At 41.7% G+C, this 22274-nt stretch overlaps 1 protein-coding gene across 2 annotated transcripts; it reads left to right on the plus strand.

The window, feature by feature from the left end:
* Positions 1 to 3604: 3604 nt before the first annotated feature.
* Positions 3605 to 15304, plus strand: LOC110503024 (ras-related C3 botulinum toxin substrate 3). 2 transcript variants are annotated; one of them, XM_036960725.1, is made up of 6 exons: positions 3605 to 3770; positions 6069 to 6140; positions 7517 to 7634; positions 7808 to 7870; positions 8342 to 8505; positions 13635 to 15304. In XM_036960725.1, exons 1-6 carry the CDS (start codon positions 3736 to 3738, stop codon positions 13693 to 13695), a joined length of 513 nt encoding a protein of 170 aa, XP_036816620.1. In that variant the 5' UTR covers positions 3605 to 3735; the 3' UTR covers positions 13696 to 15304. The 2 variants fall into 2 exon arrangements, with proteins under 2 accessions (XP_036816620.1, XP_036816619.1); XM_036960724.1 differs by having other exon boundaries at positions 3607 to 3770; positions 8342 to 8501.
* Positions 15305 to 22274: the final 6970 nt, after the last annotated feature.

Below are 22274 nucleotides of genomic sequence, written 5' to 3' on the forward strand. Positions count from 1 at the left end.
CGGGACAACTTCCGGTGAAACTGGAGGGCGCGCAATTCAAATAAATAATCATACAGATTATGGATATTAAATATTTAGGTACATATAAGTGTCTTATATTGGCTGAAAGCTAAAATTCTTGTTAATCTAACTGCACTGTCCGATTTACAGTAGCTATTACAGCGAAAACATGCCAAGCGATTGTTTGAGGACGGCGTCCCACATCAAAATATTTTTCCACCGGCACAGGTTTCATAAATTAACAAATAGTGATGAAATATTCACTTACTTTTTGAAAATCTTCCTCTGATTTGTCATCCAAAGGGTCCCAGCTATAACATGTAGTGTTGTTTTGTTAGATAAAATCCTTCTTTATATCCCAAAAGGTCTGTTTAGTTGGCGCCATCGATTTGCGGATTCCACTCGTTCAAATGCAGAGAAAGGAATCCGAAAATCTACCCTTAACTTTGTTTCAAGAAGTTAAAATATGTTTCTATTCACTCCTCAGACACTATAATATTTCTTATGGAAAGAAGTATGTTCAATAGGAAACCGATTTTAGTAGATGCGTCCTGTTTTCATGGCGTGCGCAAACACGAATTTCCAAGACTGTGTCCCTGTACTAAAACGTATATTTCTTATTCGTTTTTGAAGTTACTAGCCTGACACCTTGAACATAGACTTCTGACACCCTGTGGAAGCCATAGGAATTGCATACAGGGAGCTAATTTGCAATATGACCTTATACTTGCCATTCTAAGAAGATGGTCTCTCTCTCAAAAAAATAATTCCGGTTGGTTTTTCTTTTGATTTTCTCCTACCATATCTGTGTTATTCTCCTACATTATTGTAACATTTCTACAAACTTCAAAGTGTTTTCTTTCCAATGGTACCAATTATATGCATATCTTGGCTTCAGAACCTGAGCAACCTGAGGAAATTGAGAAAAAAGGGGCCTAGCCCTAAGTTAACAAAGAGGATGTTTTTGCTAATTTGTTAGCATTTCCCTTTTCAATAATAACTTGCAACAAGAAGTTAAGTTTCAAATTATCATCATCTAATGAGTGGAACTGTGTTTTTTATTGCAGCCCGCTAGCCATCTCTTTGAAAATAACTTAAATAAACAAGGTTGCATTTAAAGTGGAACTGACAGCATTTTAGCAACATGAAATCTTTTTTTTTATTAAAAAATAAAAATACATTTAACCCTTTTTCTCCCCAATTTCGTGGTATCCAATTGTTGTAGTAGCTACTATCTTGTCTCATCGCTACAACTCCCGTACGGGCTCGGGAGAGACGCAGGTTGAATGTCATGCGTCCTCCAATACACAGCCGCACTGCTTCTTAACACAGCACGCATCACCCGCAACCCGGAAGCCAGCCGCACCAATGTGTCCACCGTGCACCCTTGGTTAGCGCGCACTGCGCCCGGCCCGGGCGCCACAGGAGTCGCTGGTGCGCGATGAGACAAGGACATCCCTACCGACCAAGCCCTCCCTAACCCGGACGACGCTAGGCCAATTGTGCGTCGCCCCACGGACCTCCCGGTCGCGGCCGGTTACGACAGAGCCTGGGCGCAAACCCAGGGACTCTGATGGCACAGCTGCAGTACAGCGCCCTTAACCACTGCGCCACACGGGAGGCAGCAACATGAAATATTATTAAAATCTGTTAATATACATTCCCAGGAAGAATGTAACACTTAAAACATATATATAATTCTGACAAAGCGACCAGTGGTCGTTTTCACGTTTTCATTAATTATTATGTTTGGAAATTATGTATACAAAGGCATTTGTGAAAATTCTATAGCAATATAGAGTGGGAAAGTGGCAGTTGGTTTGGACAATTAATAGACAGTGCAGTAAATAAAACTGAATAAAAACGTCTGTCTTTTCCAGGACCGGAGTCTACACAGACCGGTGCACCATAGCCAAGGCACCGCACCCTGTGTGAAAAATACTATGTTATGTTATGTTTTTTTTTATGAGTTTTCAAATATTTTTACTCTCAAAAACACACTTTTTTCAATATATAAAAAAATACAAAAATGTGATGGTCTAAGTCCACAGCAATGCTTAAACCACATCAATCTGATCGGGTTGGCCAGAAAGGCCTGGCTCTCTAGTGGGTGGGCCTCTGTCCACCCAGGCCCATCTATGTCTACACTGATGTCTACACCTGACGCACTACACCTGATGCAAACAGTGCATTATGACAATTGTGCATCACAAACAGTCTACTAACCAACACTTCGGATGAAACTCTTTCAATACCTGGTTTACATACCCATTGTTAGCATTTTACTGGTCGATATCATACATTGAAACGTCTTTTCTACCCTACCGGCTACCGATGTCATTCTTCTGTGAACTGCTCCATGCCAAAGCCAGTTGAGAGCTGCAGATGATATTGGCTGAAAGTAGGCTGTGTGTGCTGCGCGCATGTGAATATATTTCATGTGCTTTGCAATTGTGTAGGCTACTTTGTGAATGATTTCTCTATTGTACTACATAATTTATAAATCGTATACCTCCACTACACTACTTTGATATGCATCAATAGGGATTAAGAAGTGAGTATAAGCAATGCCCACTGAAAAAAAGTGGGTATATGGTTTATACCTGCGTACACCCTCCACTACACCACTTGCCCTTTGTGCTTTACAAAAGGTGACTGAATGGAAGCTAATAATTATGAGTTTTTTACTCTGCTGATCTCATGAAGAAAAGATGAGTCCTCCCTGTCTGAGACCAAGTCAAGACCAAGTACCCGACACCGAGACAAGACCGAGACACTCAACATGTGGTCTCCAGACTACAGTCCTAAGAAATTACCCTTAATTTATGACCTCTGACATCTAATATTTGACCCTAACCACCATCATATAGGGACTGAGTACAGGGGTCACCACTAGCGTACTACAGTCCCAATAAATAACAGCTCAACCCTGTCTCATTTACCTCTCTCCTACAACCTTGTACCTAAACATCCTCACTAAAGTGACCCAAACATTTCTATCCCACCCATCCTCCATGTATTGTGTTCCTCTCCTACCTAACCCACTCTCCTCTTCAGTCCGTCCAAACCACCCCAGCAGAATAAAGTATGTGGTCTTTCCCACTGTCTGCAGAGAACAATGTTGACAAAAGTGTAAACAGCACAGATATTAACCTCTAGACGTCCGCAGCTTCGGGTGTAGTTTCTCTGAGACTGTAATAAATTTTTATGTTCACACGCTACTACATCAGATTTGAAGTTGTAGTCGCTGATATCAATATCTGACGATGATTAATTTACATATCAGATTTTAAGCTTGTATTGAAAAATCAACAAATCAAACATTTAATGGTGTGTAATGAATGTACTATTTAAAACAATAATCATTTGCACTGTAGTTTTTGGATTGATACTGTGCTTCTTATCAGTATTTTTTTTCTTGGATTTCATAATTATTTGGCTAAATTGTCAACAAAGATCCCGTGTTTTAAATCCAAGGTTGTTGTCGAAACACTGGGAAAAATGCAAACTCCTCAAACAAGGGAAAGGGGAAAATTGACTTCTGATGCTCACTGGCCCTTTAAGTACGCTCGGTCTTTTCTGGTGTTTTCAGGCGTCTCTCGTCACCTACCCCTTTCACTGCGGCTCAAAAGCAGAGCGGACTGACCCGCTTCTGATCTAAATCACTGCTAGCACTCATTGTGAGATACAGCAACCACTTCTGTAGGCTTTCTGAAACTGCCTAGACCTTTGCAAATGCAAGCAATTAAATGTGTGGTGGTCGGGGACGGGTAAGAATCTCATTGATAAACGTAGAGAATATCCTCATCCCGTGTGTGTGCGTGAGACCAGCGATGCGGTCATGTTTGGGAGATGATTGTAATATAATGTGAGACGTCGGGATGTGTAAAATGTGGAGTTGTGTATTCTCACGCTGAGAAAACGCCCAGGCTGTAGCGATGCTATGGGAAACATACTCGCCTTGTAGGCCATCGGGAATCAGGCTTCATCAGTTCTGATGCGGGCTAAGGAATTTCTAGGCGTTGTTTTATAATAATTTCAATTTACAGCCCTTTCTTCCCATGTTTTATGACGGAATCTATTCAGTTATTCCGTTTTTATTTTCCTTCAATCATTTACTACCATGTTCGCTACAGTATTTGGGAGTTGGATTGAAAAAGGCGAGATGGTACAGCAGGTCTATGTAGATACAGCAGGAAGCATTGATCCTTTATCTGACTGATTTTGTCCTTAACTCCCCTAAACCTTGGCGAAATGTTGATACCTACAATGCTTTACTAATGCCAAATCCCATCTGGAGGATTTGTGAAAACTAAGGGTTATTAATCTGTTATGTTTGTTCCTTTATATAATAACAAACCGGGGGCGTAGGGTTAACTACTTTTAATGAACATATACTTCAGCTAGAACACTCCATGTTTAGCCATGCAAGAATCAATCAGAGCATTAGTGTAATATATGAATATTTCATCTGTTAATCTGTAATTCCCAGAGCAACCCAGAATATATTATTAGTGGCCTGCTCCAAAAAAAAAAAACGTTTTCACTACCCCTCCCTCCTCCCCTCTTTCCCAGTTCCCTCATACTCCTTACCCCCAGCCAAGCTCAAACTCAATGACCCCAAATCTGTTTTATAGTAGCACTTAAACTGTCAGTCTGTCTCACTACTGCTCCCTCCGTTCATCCACACACACACACGCACACACACACACACACACACACACACACACTCATTCTTACGCAGGCCATTCACCTCCTACCCTGCAAATCCACCATCAATCTGTTCATATCATTCTGACGTACTGGATACACAGACTCATAGACACACACACAGACACCGCTGTCACCAACCCTTCCTGTGTTGTGTGTTTGGCAATAACAGGGATGGGGTAGATAACAGGGATGGTGTCGATAACAGGGATGGGGTAGATAACAGGGATGGGGTAGATAACAGGGATGAGGTCGATAACAGGGATGAGGTCGATAACAGGGATGAGGTCGATAACAGGGATGAGGTCGATAACAGGGATGGGGTAGATAACAGGGATGGGGTCGATAACAGGGATGGGGTCGATAACAGGGATGGGGTCGATAACAGGGATGGGGTCGATAACAGGGATGGGGTCGATAACAGGGATGGGGTCGATAACAGGGATGGGGTCGATAACAGGGATGGGGTAGTAGGGCGTGAGGGAGTAGTATGTCCCTCATGCAAAGTGAAAATAGGCCAATGTCTGTGTGATACTTAACCTGAGAGAGAGACAAAGACAGCAGACATGCACAAACTGAGTGCCAGCCTACCTAGAAGTCTATCTACCTCAGCAGCTTTTTTTAGGGTCTCAATATTAGGCTTGTGTTTTCTCTAGCAGTGAGTAAAGCGAGTATGTGTCTGTCTCTCTTTATTTATTATTTAAAAAAAACATTTAATTGAAGGGCTTTATTGGCATGGGAAACGTATGTTAACATTTCCAAAGCAAGTGAACTAGATAATAAACCATACAAATTAACAGTAAACATTACACTCACACAATTTCCAAAAGAATAAAGACAGTACAAATGTCATACTATGTGCAAATAGTTAAAGCACAAAGGGAAAAATAAATATGGGTTGTATTTGCAATGGTGTTTGTTCTTAACTGGTTGCCCTCGAGGCAACAGGTCACAAATCTTGCTGCTGTGATCGCACACTGGTATTTCACCCAGTAGAATGGGAGTTTATCAAAATTGGGTTTGTTTTCAAATTCTTTGTGTAATCTGAGGGAACTATGTGTCTCTAATATTGTCATACATTTGGCAGGAGGTTAGGAAGTGCGGCTTAGTTTCCACCTCATTTTGTGGGCAGTCTGTTGAGAACCAGGTCGGTCTACGGCGGCCTTTCTCAATAGCAAGGCTATGCTCACTAAGTCTGTAAATAGTCAAAGCTTTCCTTAAGTTTGGGTCAGTCACAGTGGCCAGGTATTCTGCCACTGTGTACTCTCTGTTAAGGGCCAAATGGTATTCTAGTTTGCACTGTTTTTTCCAATGTGTCAAGTAATGATCTTTTAGTTTTCCCATAATTTTTTTCTCAGGGCTGTGGGAAAGACCTGTTTGCTAATCAGCTACACCACCAATGCCTTCCCCGGAGAGTACATACCCACTGTGTGAGTACACACACACACAATGCATGGATGCAAGTGAGTGAGTCTGCTTGCCTCTGAAGTGTTTGTATTTTACATTTATACTATACACAGAGCTATATATTAGGTGTCTACTATTACGCAGAGCTGTATATTAGGCATCTATGCTATACGCAGAGCTGTATATTAGGCGTCTATGCTATACACAGAGCTATATATTAGGTGTCTACTATTACGCAGAGCTGTATATTAGGCGTCTACGCTATACGCAGAGCTGTATATTAGGCGTCTATGCTATACACAGAGCTATATATTAGGTGTCTACTATTACGCAGAGCTGTATTTTAGGCGTCTATGCTATACACAGAGCTGTATTTTAGGCGTCTATGCTATACGCAGAGCTGTATATTAGGCGTCTATGCTATACGCAGAGCTGTATTTTAGGCATCTATGCTATACACAGAGCTGTATTTTAGGTGTCTACTATTACACAGAGCTGTATATTAGGCGTCTACGCTATACACAGAGCTGTATATTAGGCGTCTATGCTATACACAGAGCTGTATTTTAGGTGTCTACGCTATACACAGAGCTGTATTTTAGGTGTCTATGCTATACACAGAGCTGTATTTTAGGTGTCTATGCTATACACAGAGCTGTATTTTAGGCATCTACGCTATACACAGAGCTGTATTTTAGGCATCTACGCTATACACAGAGCTGTATTTTAGGCGTCTATGCTATACACAGAGCTGTATATTAGGCATCTACGCTATACACAGAGCTGTATTTTAGGCATCTATGCTATACACAGAGCTGTATTTTAGGCATCTACGCTATACACAGAGCTGTATTTTAGGCGTCTATGCTATACACAGAGCTGTATATTAGGCATCTACGCTATACACAGAGCTGTATATTAGGCGTTTATGCTATACACAGAGCTGTATTTTAGGCGTCTACGCTATACACAGAGCTGTATTTTAGGCGTCTATGCTATACACAGAGCTGTATTTTAGGTGTCTATGCTATACACAGAGCTGTATTTTAGGTGTCTATGCTATACACAGAGCCGTATTTTAGGCGTCTATGCTATACACAGAGCTGTATTTTAGGCATCTACGCTATACACAGAGCTGTATTTTAGGCATCTACGCTATACACAGAGCTGTGTTTTAGGTGTCTACTATTACACAGAGCTGTATATTAGGCATCTACGCTATACACAGAGCAGTATATTAGGTGTCTATGCTATACACAGAGCTGTATTTTAGGCGTCTACGCTATACACAGAGCTGTATGTTAGGTGTCTACGCTATACACAAAGCTGTATTTTATGTGTCTACGCTATACACAAAGCTGGCATCCGGATATAAAGATATGGTTTCCTCTCCCTGCAGCTTTGACAACTACTCTGCAAATGTGATGGTCGATGGGAAACCAGTGAATCTGGGTCTATGGGATACAGCAGGACAGGAAGACTACGACAGACTCCGACCACTGTCCTATCCACAGACGGTAACACACACACAGCTTCTAACCCATTATCTTTCTGTGAAGGATTGATTTGCTATCTACTAATCACAGAAGAGCTATTCTTCTAGTCTGTCCCATGTGGAGTCAGGGGATTCCATGGTTGGTTGATCTCAATGGTTTCACCCTAAGGTCTGTCTCTCTATGGTTCTCCCCAGGATGTGTTCTTGATATGCTTCTCCCTGGTCAGCCCCGCCTCCTTTGAGAACGTCCGAGCTAAGGTCAGTACTGAACCTACCTGCTCACAGACACAGGAACAGGGGACCTGCCGAGCCTGACCTAAAGAAGCACATCTATAGCTCTCCCTGGTTCATGTTCTATAGCTATAGTCCTGATATAGAGACAGTTTGGCCATTGTGGTTTCAACTCAAAAGCATTACGATGCTCTTAGATGACATCACACACCTTTCTGTGTGTCAAACTCTCTCTGTTTTTGACTCTGGTTAAGTTATTCACTAAATTTGATTTGGTGTTTTTAAAGGATGTGTGAGGTTTTTCAGCATTGTCTAATGGTGTTCTATTGTGTTTTACTGCGTTCTGCTATTCTGTTCTACACTATCCATAATAGTCCTATAAGCCATCTATGTCCATAGATCAGATTTGAGGTTATATTTCTATATCTCTGTTCTACCCAGCCTTAATCTCCATATTTGACCTAATGCCATTTACCCTCTGTATGTGGCGTGTCTCAGTGGTACCCAGAGGTGAGACACCACTGCCCCAACACCCCCATCATCCTGGTGGGCACTAAACTGGATCTGAGAGATGACAAGGACACCACGGAGAGGCTGAGGGACAAGAAGCTGTCCCCCATCACCTACCCCCAGGGCCTGGCCATGGCACGGGAGATAGGTCAGTCTGTGTGGATGTCTGCCCATCCATCGCCCACATTCGGAACAGCTAATGTATTTGTATTGGTATTTATTATGGATCGCCATTAGGCAGCAGCTACTCTTCAAAATTTAAGGCAGTTATACAATTTAAAAAACATTGCAAAACATTCACAGATTTCACAACACACTGTGTGCCCTCAGGCCCCTACTCCACCACTACCACATATCTACAATACAAAATACGTGTGTATAGTGCGTATGATATCGTATGTATGCATGTGCCTGTGCCTATGTTGCCTATGCTGTATTTTTATCTGTTTATTAAATCACATTCTACTGCTTGCATCAGTTACTTGATGTGGAATAGAGTTCCATGTAGTCCTGGCTCTATGCAGTGCTGTGCGCCTCCCATAGTCTGTTCTGGACTTGGGGACTGTGAAGAGACCTCTTGTGGCATGTCTTGTGGGGTGTGCATGGGTTTCCGAGCTATGCGCCAGTAGCCCAAACAGACACCTTGGTGCACTCAACATGTCAATACCTCTCATAAATACAAGTAGTGATGAAGTCAATTCCTCCTCCACTTTGAGCCAGGAGAGATTGACATGCATAGTATTGTTAGTTCTCTGTGTATATTCAAGGGCCAGCTGTGCTGCCCTGTTCTGAACCAATTGTAATTTTCCGAAGTCCTTTTTTGTGGCACCTGACCACACAACTGAACAGTGGTCCAAGTGGAACAAAACTAGGGCCTGTAGGACCTGCCTTGTTGATAGTTTTGTTAAGAAGGTAGAGCAGCACTTTATTATAGACAGACTTCACCTGATCTCTGACTGTTGTATCAACATGTTTTGACCATGACAGTTTAAAATCCAGGGTTACTCTAAGCAGTTTAGTCACCTCAACTTGCTCAAATTCCACATTATTTATTACAAGATTTAGTTGTGGTTTAGTGAATGATTTGTCCCAAATACAATGCTTTTAGTTTTATAAATATTTAGGACTAACTTATTCCTTGCTAACCACTCTGAAACTAACTGCAGCTCTTTGTTAAGTGTTGCAATAATTTCAGTCACTGTAGTAGCTGACGTGTATAGTGTTGAATCATCCGCATAGACACACTGGCTTTACTCAAAGCCAGTAGCATGTCACTAGTAAAGATTGAAAAAAGTAAGAGGCCTAGACAGCTGCCCTGGGGAATTCCTTATTCTACCAAGATGGTGAGCAGATGTTATTGCGAGTGTAGCGAAATGCTTGTGCTTCTAGTTCTGACAGTGCAGCAATATCTAACAAGTAATATCTAACATTTCCACAACAAATACCTAATGGAATAAGGAATTGAATGGTATAAGAGTATATAAATATATGGATGAGCAATGACCGAGAAGCATAAACTAAGCTGCAATAGATAGTATAGAATACAGGATATACATATGAGATGAGTAATGCAAGATATGTAAACTTTAAAGGTTACATTATTAAAGTGACTAGTGTTACATTTATTAAAGTGGCCATTTTTTGAAGAAGCTTCTCCTATATGTTGGAGAGGCTTCCATTAAAAAACACCCTCTGTGTTCTGTTAGACACTCTTTATCCACAATATAGCAGGGGGTGTCAAAATTACAATACTTGTCTTTCATAGTTTGGTCAGATATACTTTGTGTAGTGGCAACGTTTGTTGCTGGCATGTCATGACTAAGTTTGCTAATCTTGCCAATGAAAAATAAAAATTAAAGTAATTGGCAATATCAGTTGGTTTTGTGATGAATGAGCCATCTGATTCAATGAAGGATGGGGCGGAGTTTGCCTTTTTTCCCAAAATGTAATTTAAGGTGCTCTAAAGCTTTTTACTATCATTCTTTGTCATTTATCTTTGTTTCATAGTGTAGATTCTTATTTTTATTCAGTTTAGTCACACAATTTCTCAATTTGCAATACAGTTGCCAATTGGTTGTGCAGCCAGACTTATTTGCCATTCCTTTAGCCTCATCCCTCTCAACCATAACATTTTGTAATTCCTCATCAATCCACATGGATTTGACAGTTTTTACAGTCATTTTCTTTTTTACCTTTATCCCATCCTCCTTATAAATGTGTTTTGTTTCCAGAAGGTATCGAAATTGTCAACAAATGTTACACCCATTTCAGCTGCAATAATCATGTAGCCAGTTGTGAAGAGAAAGAATCCTGCAAAAGCGTTCATGCCACGATTCATTGAGGGCACAAGGCCAAATATGATGGGTATTTTTTTAGTGTCTAGCAGAGAGTCAATCAGCTCTTTAAAATCTAGTTTCAACTGTTCAGAGCTGTCCTTCATAATGTAATGAAAACCCACATGGACTACGAAAGAATCAATTTGCCCTGATGTAGTACATTCGGGAGCAGCTTGGTAATGTCATTTACTCCATCTCCGAGATAGGAACAGTCACATTTCTTACCATGGAGCTGCCCAAAATCATGGCTGACGAGAAGGATGAGGAAAGCTGCCCACTCCCATGCTTCACAGGATGATGCAGGCCTCCGACAGATGGAGAGGCCCCGCTCAATTCAGAGCAGGAACGGAAGGTTGCCAACGTCGATTTTGAAATCGTAGGAGTAGGCTGCAGACACCATTACCCCCAGCAACAAAGGTGCAGGAAGATCAAGCTGCTGGACGGCTAAACAATTCATTATTTGAATCCGCTCCGGACCTCTCGATGGGAATGTAGACTGCTTTGTGGGAGGCCGCTGTCTTTAGCTTCCACGGCTCATGACATGCGACCATCGTTGATTGCCTTGTTCCTCTTGCTGTGCTCCTTCGACTCTATAAGATAGAGGAGCCCCGGGCAACACCTGCCAGTCGGATAATGACAAACGACAAGGCGGAGATCCATCCAACAAGCGCAAACGCCATCCAGCCACCAGCGTAGAAAAGGTTATCATTCCACTCTGCGTTTTCCCCAGTTTCTTACATGGGCAGGCAACATGCGTGATCAAGGAAGCCACCTCATGCCTATAATCCTTGGCAAGCAAACAATTGCCGCATTGTAACTCTGAGTGATCCGGTTTGTCCTGAAACAAAGCGTAGACCGAAAGCTCCATTGGAAAACTCATCTGGGACTAACTTCGTTAGCTTGATGGCTAGCAGCTTAGCGGCTCTGTCAAGCAGGCAGAGCCGCTTGACCTGTCTGCTAAGCAGCATTCCGGGACAATCACAATCACCAGCCTGCTCCTTTAAAGACACATTTTCTTGCAGCTTAATCAACTCCATGTCAGTGATGTAAGATCTGTTTGGCTTCTTCTGACAACTTTTTGTCACATTTGTGACTAAGAAGGGGTTCTGGATGAGCAGCAGCAGTTCTCTTCCAACAGTGAAGTCATCAAAGCTTGCCTTGAAGTTCTCCATCAGCTTCTGGATGAAATCTACATGGTTGGAAACCTCTGTCTCCTGGAAAGCCCGGACTGCTGTTATCATATCACAACTGTGTTGTCCCGTCCCTGCAGCTCAACAGTCAGTTGATTTGAGGTGTGATGTAATGTCTGTCCCTCTTCCAATCATGGCTGGAGCTCCATCTTTGTTGTTTGAGACCATGGTCTTCAGATCTATCCCCCTTTTTGTCAGCATCCCTTTGATGACCTCATGGATTTCCTCTACCTGTGTGTGCTTCTAGATGGGTTAAACCCAACAGCTCCTCACAGAATTCCTTCTTTGTTTCGTTATAAAATCTGACAAACACAAGAAGCTGGGCATTATCAGTGTTATCTGTTGATTCATCCACAGATAATGAAATGCATGGTGTATTCTGAATGACCGCATCATATGGTGTAGTTAAATCTTCAGCTAATATTTCAGTTCTCCTCATTGCTGTGAATCTGACAGCGCGATCTGTTTGATCTTTTCTCTGAGCTCATCCTTTTTGTTCACCTTCAAGGAAGGTGTCAGCATCTTCACATATGCGTCCGTTTACCATCTCAGCGTCTGAAAGTTTTTGTTTTCCCAAAACCCAAGCTATCCTCAGTGAACACTCCATTGCACGTTGTTAGTATGTCAGGGAATTGACAAGGACTTTGGTGGACCTTTTTCATATTGGGATTTGAGTTGGTTAATCTTGTTTGTTCTCACCTCTGTGTGTGTGTGTAGGGGATACATCTGATCGAATTTACTATGCCTGGTGTCATAATGGAGCCTAACATTGGCACTTTTCACAAGAGTTACGGGCTTGCTGCATATCAGACACATTGGTTTTGTGCTAGTTTGGGGGAGAATGAATTAACTGTTCAGTCCAGTCGTTTTTCAATAAACAGTTTTTAGAGTAAACTTTTTTACATTTTTAACAAGCGATATAAAACAAAGAAAGAGCTTAGTTACCAGTATGTCTGTGATATTAACAGTTGAACTGCGGTCACATCTTTCTGCCTGCTTGTCCCAAGGTTCCGCAGAGGTTATTTGGATTGATATGATTGGGTAAGACTGGGCCTCTTGTATTTGCATATAACCACGCTATTGGATTAGACGGGGCACTTGTAGAGGTGGGCGTTGCTTCATGAGAGCGAGAAAGAGAGGCTGCTGCGCCTTTTTAAATTTTTATTTTAAAGCTGTCTAACGAGGCACACCTGTTAATTGAAATGTATTCCAGGTGACTACCTACTACTGTACCTAATGAAGCTGGTTGACAAAATACCAAGAGTGTGCAAAGCTGTCATCTTAGCAAATGGTGGCAACTTTGAAGAATCTCAAATATCAAATCTATTTTGATTTGTTAACACTTTTTCAGTTACTACATAATTCCATATGTGTTATTTCATAGTTTGGATGTCTTCACTATTATTCTACAATAAAGTAGGTGTGTCCAAACTTTTCACTGGTACTGTATATATAAAAAATTACAGCGTTCTCACAAATTTGATGATATAATCGTGAAGTCCATTCACAAGATTAGGGTATATGATACCGAAGTATAGCGGGGTGGTTACTTTCACAGGGTATTGCCCCAAACAGCAAGTGACCCTCTGTGCTTGATGTCATATGTCTGAGTCTGTACCTTTTTAAAGGGATAGTGTGAGATTTTGGCAATTAAGCCCTTTATCTATTTACTAAGTGTCAGATGAACTAATGGATAAAATACTTAATTTGATTATAGATGTGTAATAAAGATGTTTGTTTGTGTGTGGTGGTCAGGTGCTGTGAAGTACCTGGAGTGCTCGGCCCTGACCCAGCGAGGGTTGAAGACGGTATTTGACGAGGCCATCCGTGCTGTGCTGTGCCCCCCACCCGTCAAGAAGAGGGGAAAGAGGTGCACAGTGTTCTGAGGGCTCTTATTGTTCCAGGATCAACTTCCAACATAGTGTCCATCGTCATGACGATACATCTGGTACACTATAACATCACCATAACAATCACTACTTCTCTTCGGGACAAGTCCTAACTTGAAACACCACGTAACGGCAATTTAACTGACGTTTGTGTAAATAATGGATTCATGTCAATGGAATATTTGATCTCAAGTTAGGATTGGCCCCAAGAGAAATAAATACTGGATTTTTTTTTACAATAGGAAAACCTTTTGATCAGGTGTAAAGATGTGTCGTCAAGTTGCCATTTGTTTGTTTTACACAAAGGAAAGCACTTGAGGTGTGTGTCTACTCTCACTCATACAACCCTGCTCCCTCTCAGTCCTGTTAGCTTGAGTTGATACAGCACTCAAAACAGTCTGTACTGTGAATCTGTCGCTCTGGGTTGAAGTTGCCCTTAGGTACAGATTTAGGATCAACGTTCCCGCCTCAAGTCCTAAACTTGACCATTACGGGGAAAAAACACATGACCTTAGATCAGTGATTAGGGGCAATTTCACCCTACTCTGTGAAGTGAATAATGTGACAAACAGACAAGAATGACATGGGAGCTGTACAACCTGGCTACCTGAGGAATGCCTCTGATTGAGGTGCTTGCATTGGTTTAAACAATATGTCTTCATTTTCCAATTATTTTAATCTACCCATGCATGTCACTGTATGTGTGAGAGAGTAAAATGTCAAGCAGTGTCACGTTTCTGATACTTTTACTGCATTGTAGTGATAGACAAGCTACAAGCTACAAACTGTTGATTCAACAAAAGGGAAATGGATGATCACAACCGTGGTCTGTTTTATGTGTTACACAAACTAAGTCTAGTGATAATGTACAAAATAATATTTAGAGGAGGAATGCATTATGGATATATCTATTTATTATGGACCTGAATATTTAGCTCTTTAATTCCAGAAGAAAAGGATAATACTAACCAGGTTTCCATCCAACCTTTTTAGTGGAAACACTTTCACGTGCAAATATTGATATATTAACTGTCATATGGAATATGCGCACTGCATCTGCGAACTGTTGGCTTGAGCGCACATGCCCATACCAGAGTAGGCACATTTGCTATTCATTTTTTTTTTTTTTTTTTGAGTTGAATGCAATGGACTTGTATTCATTTTATTTGGTACATGGGAATTTAACCGCTAAAGTAATTTTTGTGACCTACGTCATCACACACAGACTTTTATCTACAAGTCAATTTGATTGAACCATATCTCTGGTGGGAAACTGCGCATTTAAAAAAAAGTGTGGGGCAGGGATTTTAGAATGTGTGCATAAAAATCTGCCGCCAATTGGATGGAAACCTAGCTAGTAACTCACTTTTAATCTAGAGATCTCATATCGCAAAACAATGTAATTAATTAACAAGTGCGTTTCTGTGGTTGTTGTAGACCTGCAGTATAACTGTTTCTTCCCCTCTAGTGGTGAGATAAAGGAATGCATTCTTCTCTGTCATCAAATAAAATAAAATTGTATTTGTCACATGCGCTGAATACAACGGTTGTGGACCGTGAAATGCTTACAAGCCCCTAACCAATGCAGCTTTAAGAAAATGGAGTTAAAAAAATATTTACTAAATAAACTAAAGTAACACAATACAATTACAATAATGAGGCTATATACAGGGGGTACCGGTGCTGCGTCAAGGGGCTACAGTTTAGTTGAGGTCATTTGTACATGTAGGTAGGGGTAAAGTGAATATAGATAATAAACAGCGAGTACAGCAGTGTAAAAAATTAAAGGGGGAGGGTCAATGCAAATAGTCCAGGTGGCCCTTTTTATGAATTGTGTGTTATGGCTTGGGGGTAGAAGCTGTTAAGGAGCCTTTTGGACTTAGACTTGGTGCTCCAGTACCGCTTACCGTGTGGTAGCAGAGAGAACAGTCTATGACTTGGGTGACTGGAGTCTTTGACAATTTTTTGGGGCCTTCCTCTGACACTGCCCAGTATATAGGTCCTGGATGGCAGGAAGCTTGGCCCCAGTGATGTACTGGGCCATACGCACCTCTGTAGTGTTTTATGCTTGAATGCTGAGCAGTTGCCATACCAGGAGGTGATGCAAATGGTCAGGATGCTTTTGGTACAGCTGTAGAACTTTTGAAAGATCTGGGGACCCATGCCAAGTCTTTTCAGTCTCCTGAGAGGGAAAAGTTGTTGTTGTGCCCTCTTCACAACTGTTTTGGTGTGTTTGGACCATGATAGTTTGTTGCTGATGTGGACACCAAGGAACTTGAAACTCTCAACCCGCTCCACTAGAGCCCCATTGATGTGAATGGGGGTGTGTCTGGCCCTCCTTTTCCTGTAGTCCACGATCAACTCCTTTGTCTTGCTTACATTTTGGGAGAAGTTGTTGTTGTCCTGGCACTACACTGCCAGGTCTCCGACGACCTCCCTAGTGGCTGTCTCATCGTTGTCGGTGATCAGGCTTACCACCGTTGTGTCGTCAACAAACTTAATTGTGGTGTTGGAGTCGTGCTTGACCACACAGTTATGAGTGAACAGGGAGTACAGGAGGAGACTAAGCACGCACCCCTGAGGGGCCCCCGTGTTGAGGATCAGTGTGGTAGATGTGATGTTTCCTACCCTTACTACCTGGAGGCGGCCCATCAGGACATCCAGGATCCAGATGCAAAGGGAGGTGTTTAGTCCCAGGGTCCTTAGCTTAGTGATGAGCTTTTGTGGGCACTGTGGTGTTGAACACTGAGCTGTAGTCAATGAGAAGCATTCTCACATAGGTGTTCCTTTTGTCCAGGTGGAATTCAATCTTAGTCCTGTATTGACACTTTTTAAAATTGTATTTATTTTATTTCACCTTTATTTAACCAGGTAGGCAAGTTGAGAACAACTTCTCATTTACTATTGCGACCTGGCCAAGATAAAGCAAAGCAGTTCGACACATACAACGAGAGTTACACATGGAGTAAAACAAACATACAGTCAATAATACAGTATAAACAAGTCTATATACGATGTGAGCAAATGAGGTGAGATAAGGGAGGTAAAGGCAAAAAAAACGGCCATGGTGGCAAAGTAAATACAATATAGCAAATAAAACACTGGAATGGTAGATTTGAAGTGGAAGAATGTGCAAAGTAGAAATAAAAATAATGGGGTGCAAAGGAGCAAAATAAATAAATAAATACAGTAGGGAAAGAGGTAGTTGTTTGGGCTAATTTATAGGTGGGCTATGTACAGGTGCAGTAATCTGTGAGCTGCTCTGACAGTTGGTGCTTAAAGCTAGTGAGGGAGATAAGTGTTTCCAGTTTCAGAGATTTTTGTAGTTCGTTCCAGTCATTGGCAGCAGAGAACTGGAAGGAGAGGCGACCAAAGAAAGAATTGGTTTTGGGGGTGACCAGAGAGATATACCTGCTGGAGCGCGTGCTACAGGTGGGTGATGCTATGGTGACCAGCGAGCTGAGATAAGGGGGGACTTTACCTAGCAGGGTCTTGTAGATGAACTTTGCCTGTTTGATGGTTTGTCTGAGGGCATAGTAGGATTTTTTTATACACAGATTCATGTCCCCCTCTTTGAAATCGGCAGCTCTAGCCTTTAGTTCGGTGCGGATGTTGCCTGTAATCCATGGCTTCTGGTTGGGATATGTACGTACGGTCACTGTGGGGATGACGTCGTCAATGCATTTCTTGATAAAGCCGGTGATTGAGGTGGTATATTCCTCAATGCCATTGGATGAATCCTGGAACTTATTCGTCTGTGCTAGCAAAACCAGTCCTGTAGCATTATTATTTTATTTCACCTTTATTTAACCAGGTAGGCCAGTTGAAAACAAGTTCTCATTTACAACTGCGACCTGGCCAAGATCAAGCAAAGTGGTGCGTCTAACCAGACACCTAGGTAGTTGTCCACATCAGAGAATCACCAGCACTTCCTTTATTATTAGACATTGAGAACAAGCTGTTTTTGACAAATAGGCACAAACCACCACCCCTTGTCTTACCGGACTGTTCTACTGTTCTATCCTACTGATGCGGAAAAGTCAGCCAACTACATTATCTGTGTTGTTGTTCATCCACGACTCTGTGAAACATAAGATATTACAGTGTTTAATGTCCCGCTGGTAGGATAGTCAATAACGGAGCTCATCCAGTTTATTCTCCAGTGATTGCACGTTGGCCAATTTAATGGATGGTGGAGGCGGGATACCCACTCGCCGACGAATTCTCACAAGGCACCTGCGTCCTCTGTATCTCCGTCTTTTCTTCATGCGAATGACAGGAATTTGGGCCTGGTCCGGGAGCAACAGTATATCTTTCGCGTCAGACTTATTCAAGAAAAAATCTTCATCCAGTTTGAGGTGAATAATCGCTGTTCTGATATCCATAAGCTGGTTTCGGTCATAGGAGATGGTAGCAGTAACGTTATGTACAAAATAAGTTAAAAACAATGTGAAAAAACACAAACAGCACAATTGATTAGGAGCCCGTAAAACGGCAGCTATCCCCCCCGGCATTATTATTATTTGTCATAAATATGTTGTTTGGCATAACAACAGTCTGGTTGAATAATGAGTGTCTGGTCCTGTCCAAGTTGTCAATACTGCTTCTCGGTAGACATTTTTCCTCAGACACAAATCTAGGAGCAGCTAACCATTCCTCAGACATAACTTCATCCTATTCCTCAATGCTGTAGTTCAGAACTCTGAAAATATACTAAATACTACTGCACAGATATGAACTGGTGATTCAAACCCATTGTTATTAAGAAAGCTTTTTTTAATGCACTGGCAATGAGACGACTTGTGTAATGGTTTAATTATTTTTCTTTTTTGTGACTTCACATGTCAGTGTTGTGAAATATTTACATTTTGTATAATAAATACAAATGTATATGAAACAAGTTTGTGTCAAGTGTTTTGAAGTGTACTAGTGTGTTTAATTAATTTAATCATTCTTTGTGATATATATGTGTGTGGGTTTAATTTTTTTAGCAAGAAACCACGGCTCCTGTTCCCAGACCAATGTGATTGTTTTGAATGCATTCTGTCATGATACAAATGTGTAAAGATCAAGTCTGGTTAATTTGCATACTTACAGTTTTCTGATTCTGAAGAACGGAGGCAGAACTCCAGTCCAAATACTCCTGTCTTCCCCATTCACAGCCACCTCTGGTTGACCAATCACAATCACAGCGGTCTCTTCCTTGCCTCTGTCCAACACCACACCGTGTAAAGGTACGAGTACACTTACTTAACCAGGAAATATTCCCACTTATAAGCACAGACACTCCTAGAGAAACAGAAAGTATATCTTTATGCTCAGTCTGGTAGTGTCAGATCCAACATGGCAAAATCCAAGGATTCCATCAGTGGTCCCATCTGTCTGGATCTACTGAAGGATCCTTTGGGTATTCCCTGTGGACACAGATACTGTATGGGCTGTATTAAGGACGGCTTTGATCAGGATGATCAGCTGCCCCCAGTGCAGACAGACATTCATCCCAAGGCTGTTCTGAACAGAAACCCTCTGCTGGCTGAATTGGTAGAGAATCTGAAGAAGACAGGACTCCAAGCTGCTCCTCCTGTTCACTATTATGCTGGACCTGGAGATGTGGCCTGCGACTCCTGTACTGGGAGAAACTCAAAGCTGTCAAGTCCTGTCTGGTATGTCTGGCCTCTTCCTGTGTGGCTGGTCACCATATGTCAGTCCCGCCTAAAGACCTACCTCTTCACCCCCCCCCCCCCCCCCCCCCATTCTCACTTCTCAAACACCCACACTCTTTCTCCCACTCTCACACACAATACCTGCTCACTCACTCATACATTCCCTTCCATGTGTCCTACCCCTTACTCTTTGTTTCATGCTGTGTTGTTGACATTTTTGTTTGTTTCTTCTCTAGAATTGTAAAGTGACATTGAGACCTTGAAAAGCGCTATATAAGTAGCTTGTATTATTATTATTCATATTATTATTATCAATATCGTTGTTGTCATCTTCATAATATTATTATTATTGTCATGATTGTTATTATGATTATTATTCAGGGATGCAAACTGGTGAGGGCCCGAAAAGGTGACCCTTTTTTTTTGTTGCACTGAAACATGCAAAAGAAATCCCTGCTAGGGGGAAATGCAGGTTTTAACTAATTAAACAACAAAGAATATGATCTACATGATCAGTCTCTGTGTGTAAAAATAAGTGGTTAATGAGTGGTTGAATAAGTGGTGAACCTAACTCAGGTAAAGAAAGCAATTCAATGTTATTTGTTGCCTAGACTTTACTGCAAATGACACAAGTCTTGAGAAAAAACAATACACTTATATTGCAGTAAGCCATGAGAGCCTTTATAATAGAATGCTTGTGACCACACACACACACACCTCTAAATATTGCACTTATTTTTGCTCTATTATAGTGGCCACTATAGTAGACATCTATCAAGTGCTCAAGGCTATATGTGTGCAAAAAATAACATTTACTGAGTAAAATGTTTTATAATCCTCACTCACAAATGTTACTGTCAAGTGCAACACAACAAAAGCAATATCTTTGGGCTACACTGCACATTATTACATTTTCTGCCTGTGGACATCTGTCCTACAATGTGCCAGCAGAGCATGATACCCTTTGTTGGCATAATTGATCTCTTTCAGGCAGAGTACACCTGGCATACCTCTTTCTATCCACTGTACTGAAAAAGTGAGAAATAGGGAAAGTGTGTGGTGTTCCTTTCACCTCTATAGTGGCATCCAGCTTAAGCCAGGCCCAGCTGCAGCCACACTTTATCCCTGAATCCACTTGTTTAACAAGCAACGCCTCATTTTCACCTAATTCTCTTTCTGAAAATGAACCACATACTGTAGAGGTTAAACATTACTTCACAGATCGTAGTTAGTTCGTTAGCAAATTAACTAGTCAACATTTCACACAGATTGCCAGGGTCCAGTAAGCAACTAACATGTTATAACTTGAGGAACGGCAAGGTGTCATATACCAGTTAAAACTACAGCGAATTGGTTAGGTTTACTAACGTTAGCTCATCTGATGTTGTAACGTTAGCTAAATAACGTTATCTGTCTGACTTTATTAGCCAGATAATTTTCACACCATAAACTCAATTATTTGATCAGTTAAGCTGGCTAATGTTGCTCAACATTTCTCTGGCTAGCTAACAGATAATTTGATCCAGCTAGTAACGTTAGATACTTAACAATGCTAAAAACAATACACTTATATTGCAGTTAGCCATGAGAGCCTTTATAATAGAATGCTTGTGACCACACACACACACACACACACACACACATCTAAATATTGCACTTGTTCCACCACACTTTCTCCCTCACCTCACACTTTCCAAATGCCAGTTGTATTTTTCGGTTACAGTTCATGATGTACGCTTCATCACCTTCTCCCGTCTCCATAGTCAGGCTTCTCCCCTACCTCTTCGTTATCGTTCAGGGGACGCGCTGCTGTAAGTTAACTGGCAAACTGCCTTTCTACTATCTGCTGTCTTTCCAGAGCATGCGTTGATGTGGTAACTAGCAAACTGGTTGTCTCTTCTCTCTTCCGTCGCATGCTGCATTCTGTTGCTATGTGAATGATTGGCTGAGCCTTGGAAACAGCAAGTATTGCTGGATTCAAAATGGCAAATTTCGCCAAAAGGTGGCTAGATTGCATCCCTGACTATTGTGTGGACAGGTGTCTTTTATACTGATAACAAGTTCAAACAGGTGCCATTAATACTACAAACAAGCAAGATTTCTGGCTCTCACAGACCTGCAACTTCTTCTTTAAGAGGCTCCTCTGTCCTCCACTCGTTACCTGTATTAATGGCACCTGTTTGAACTTGTTATCAGTATAAAAGACACCTGTCCACAACCTCAAACAGTCACACTACAAACTCCACTATGGCCAAGACCAAAGAGCTGTCAAAGTTGTAGACCTGCACCAGGCTGGGAAGACTGAATCTGCAATAGGTAAGCAGCTTGGTTTGAAGAAATCAACTGTGGAAGCAATTATTAGGAAATGGAAGACATACAAGACCACTGATAATCTCCCTCGATCTGGGGCTCCACGTAAGATCTCACCCCGTGGGGTCAAAATGATCACAAGAACGGTGAGCAAAAATCCCAGAACCACACGGGGGGACCTAGTGAATGACCTGCAGAGAGCTGGGACCAAAGTAACAAAGCCTACCATCAGTAACACACTACGCCGCCAGGGACTCAAATCCTGCAGTGCCAGACGTGTCTCCCTGCTTAAGCCAGTACATGTCCAGGCCCGTCTAAAGTTTGCTAGAGAGCATTTGGATGATCCAAAAGAAGATTGGGAGAATGTCATATGGTCAGATGAAACCAAAATATAACTTTTTGGTAAAAACTCAACTTGTCGTGTTTGGAGGACAAAGAATGCTTTGGGGCTTTCCCCCATACCTACTATGAAGCATGGGGGTGGAAACATCATGCTTTGGGGCTGTTTTTCTGCAAAGGGACTAGGACGACTG

This window comes from Oncorhynchus mykiss, chromosome 23 (genome assembly GCF_013265735.2).
Source record: "Oncorhynchus mykiss isolate Arlee chromosome 23, USDA_OmykA_1.1, whole genome shotgun sequence".
Taxonomy (NCBI): domain Eukaryota; kingdom Metazoa; phylum Chordata; class Actinopteri; order Salmoniformes; family Salmonidae; genus Oncorhynchus; species Oncorhynchus mykiss.

What these genes read in the sequence shown, in the direction of transcription:
- LOC110503024 (XM_036960724.1), top strand. Translation starts at nt 3,736, where the DNA reads ATGCAAGCAATTAAATGTGTGGTGGTCGGGGACGG. An exon ending in CACTGTCCTATCCACAGACG is followed by an intron (nt 7,635 to 7,807) that starts GTAACACACACA and finishes GGTTCTCCCCAG; the next exon opens with GATGTGTTCTTGATATGCTT. An exon ending in TTGAGAACGTCCGAGCTAAG is followed by an intron (nt 7,871 to 8,341) that starts GTCAGTACTGAA and finishes GGCGTGTCTCAG; the next exon opens with TGGTACCCAGAGGTGAGACA.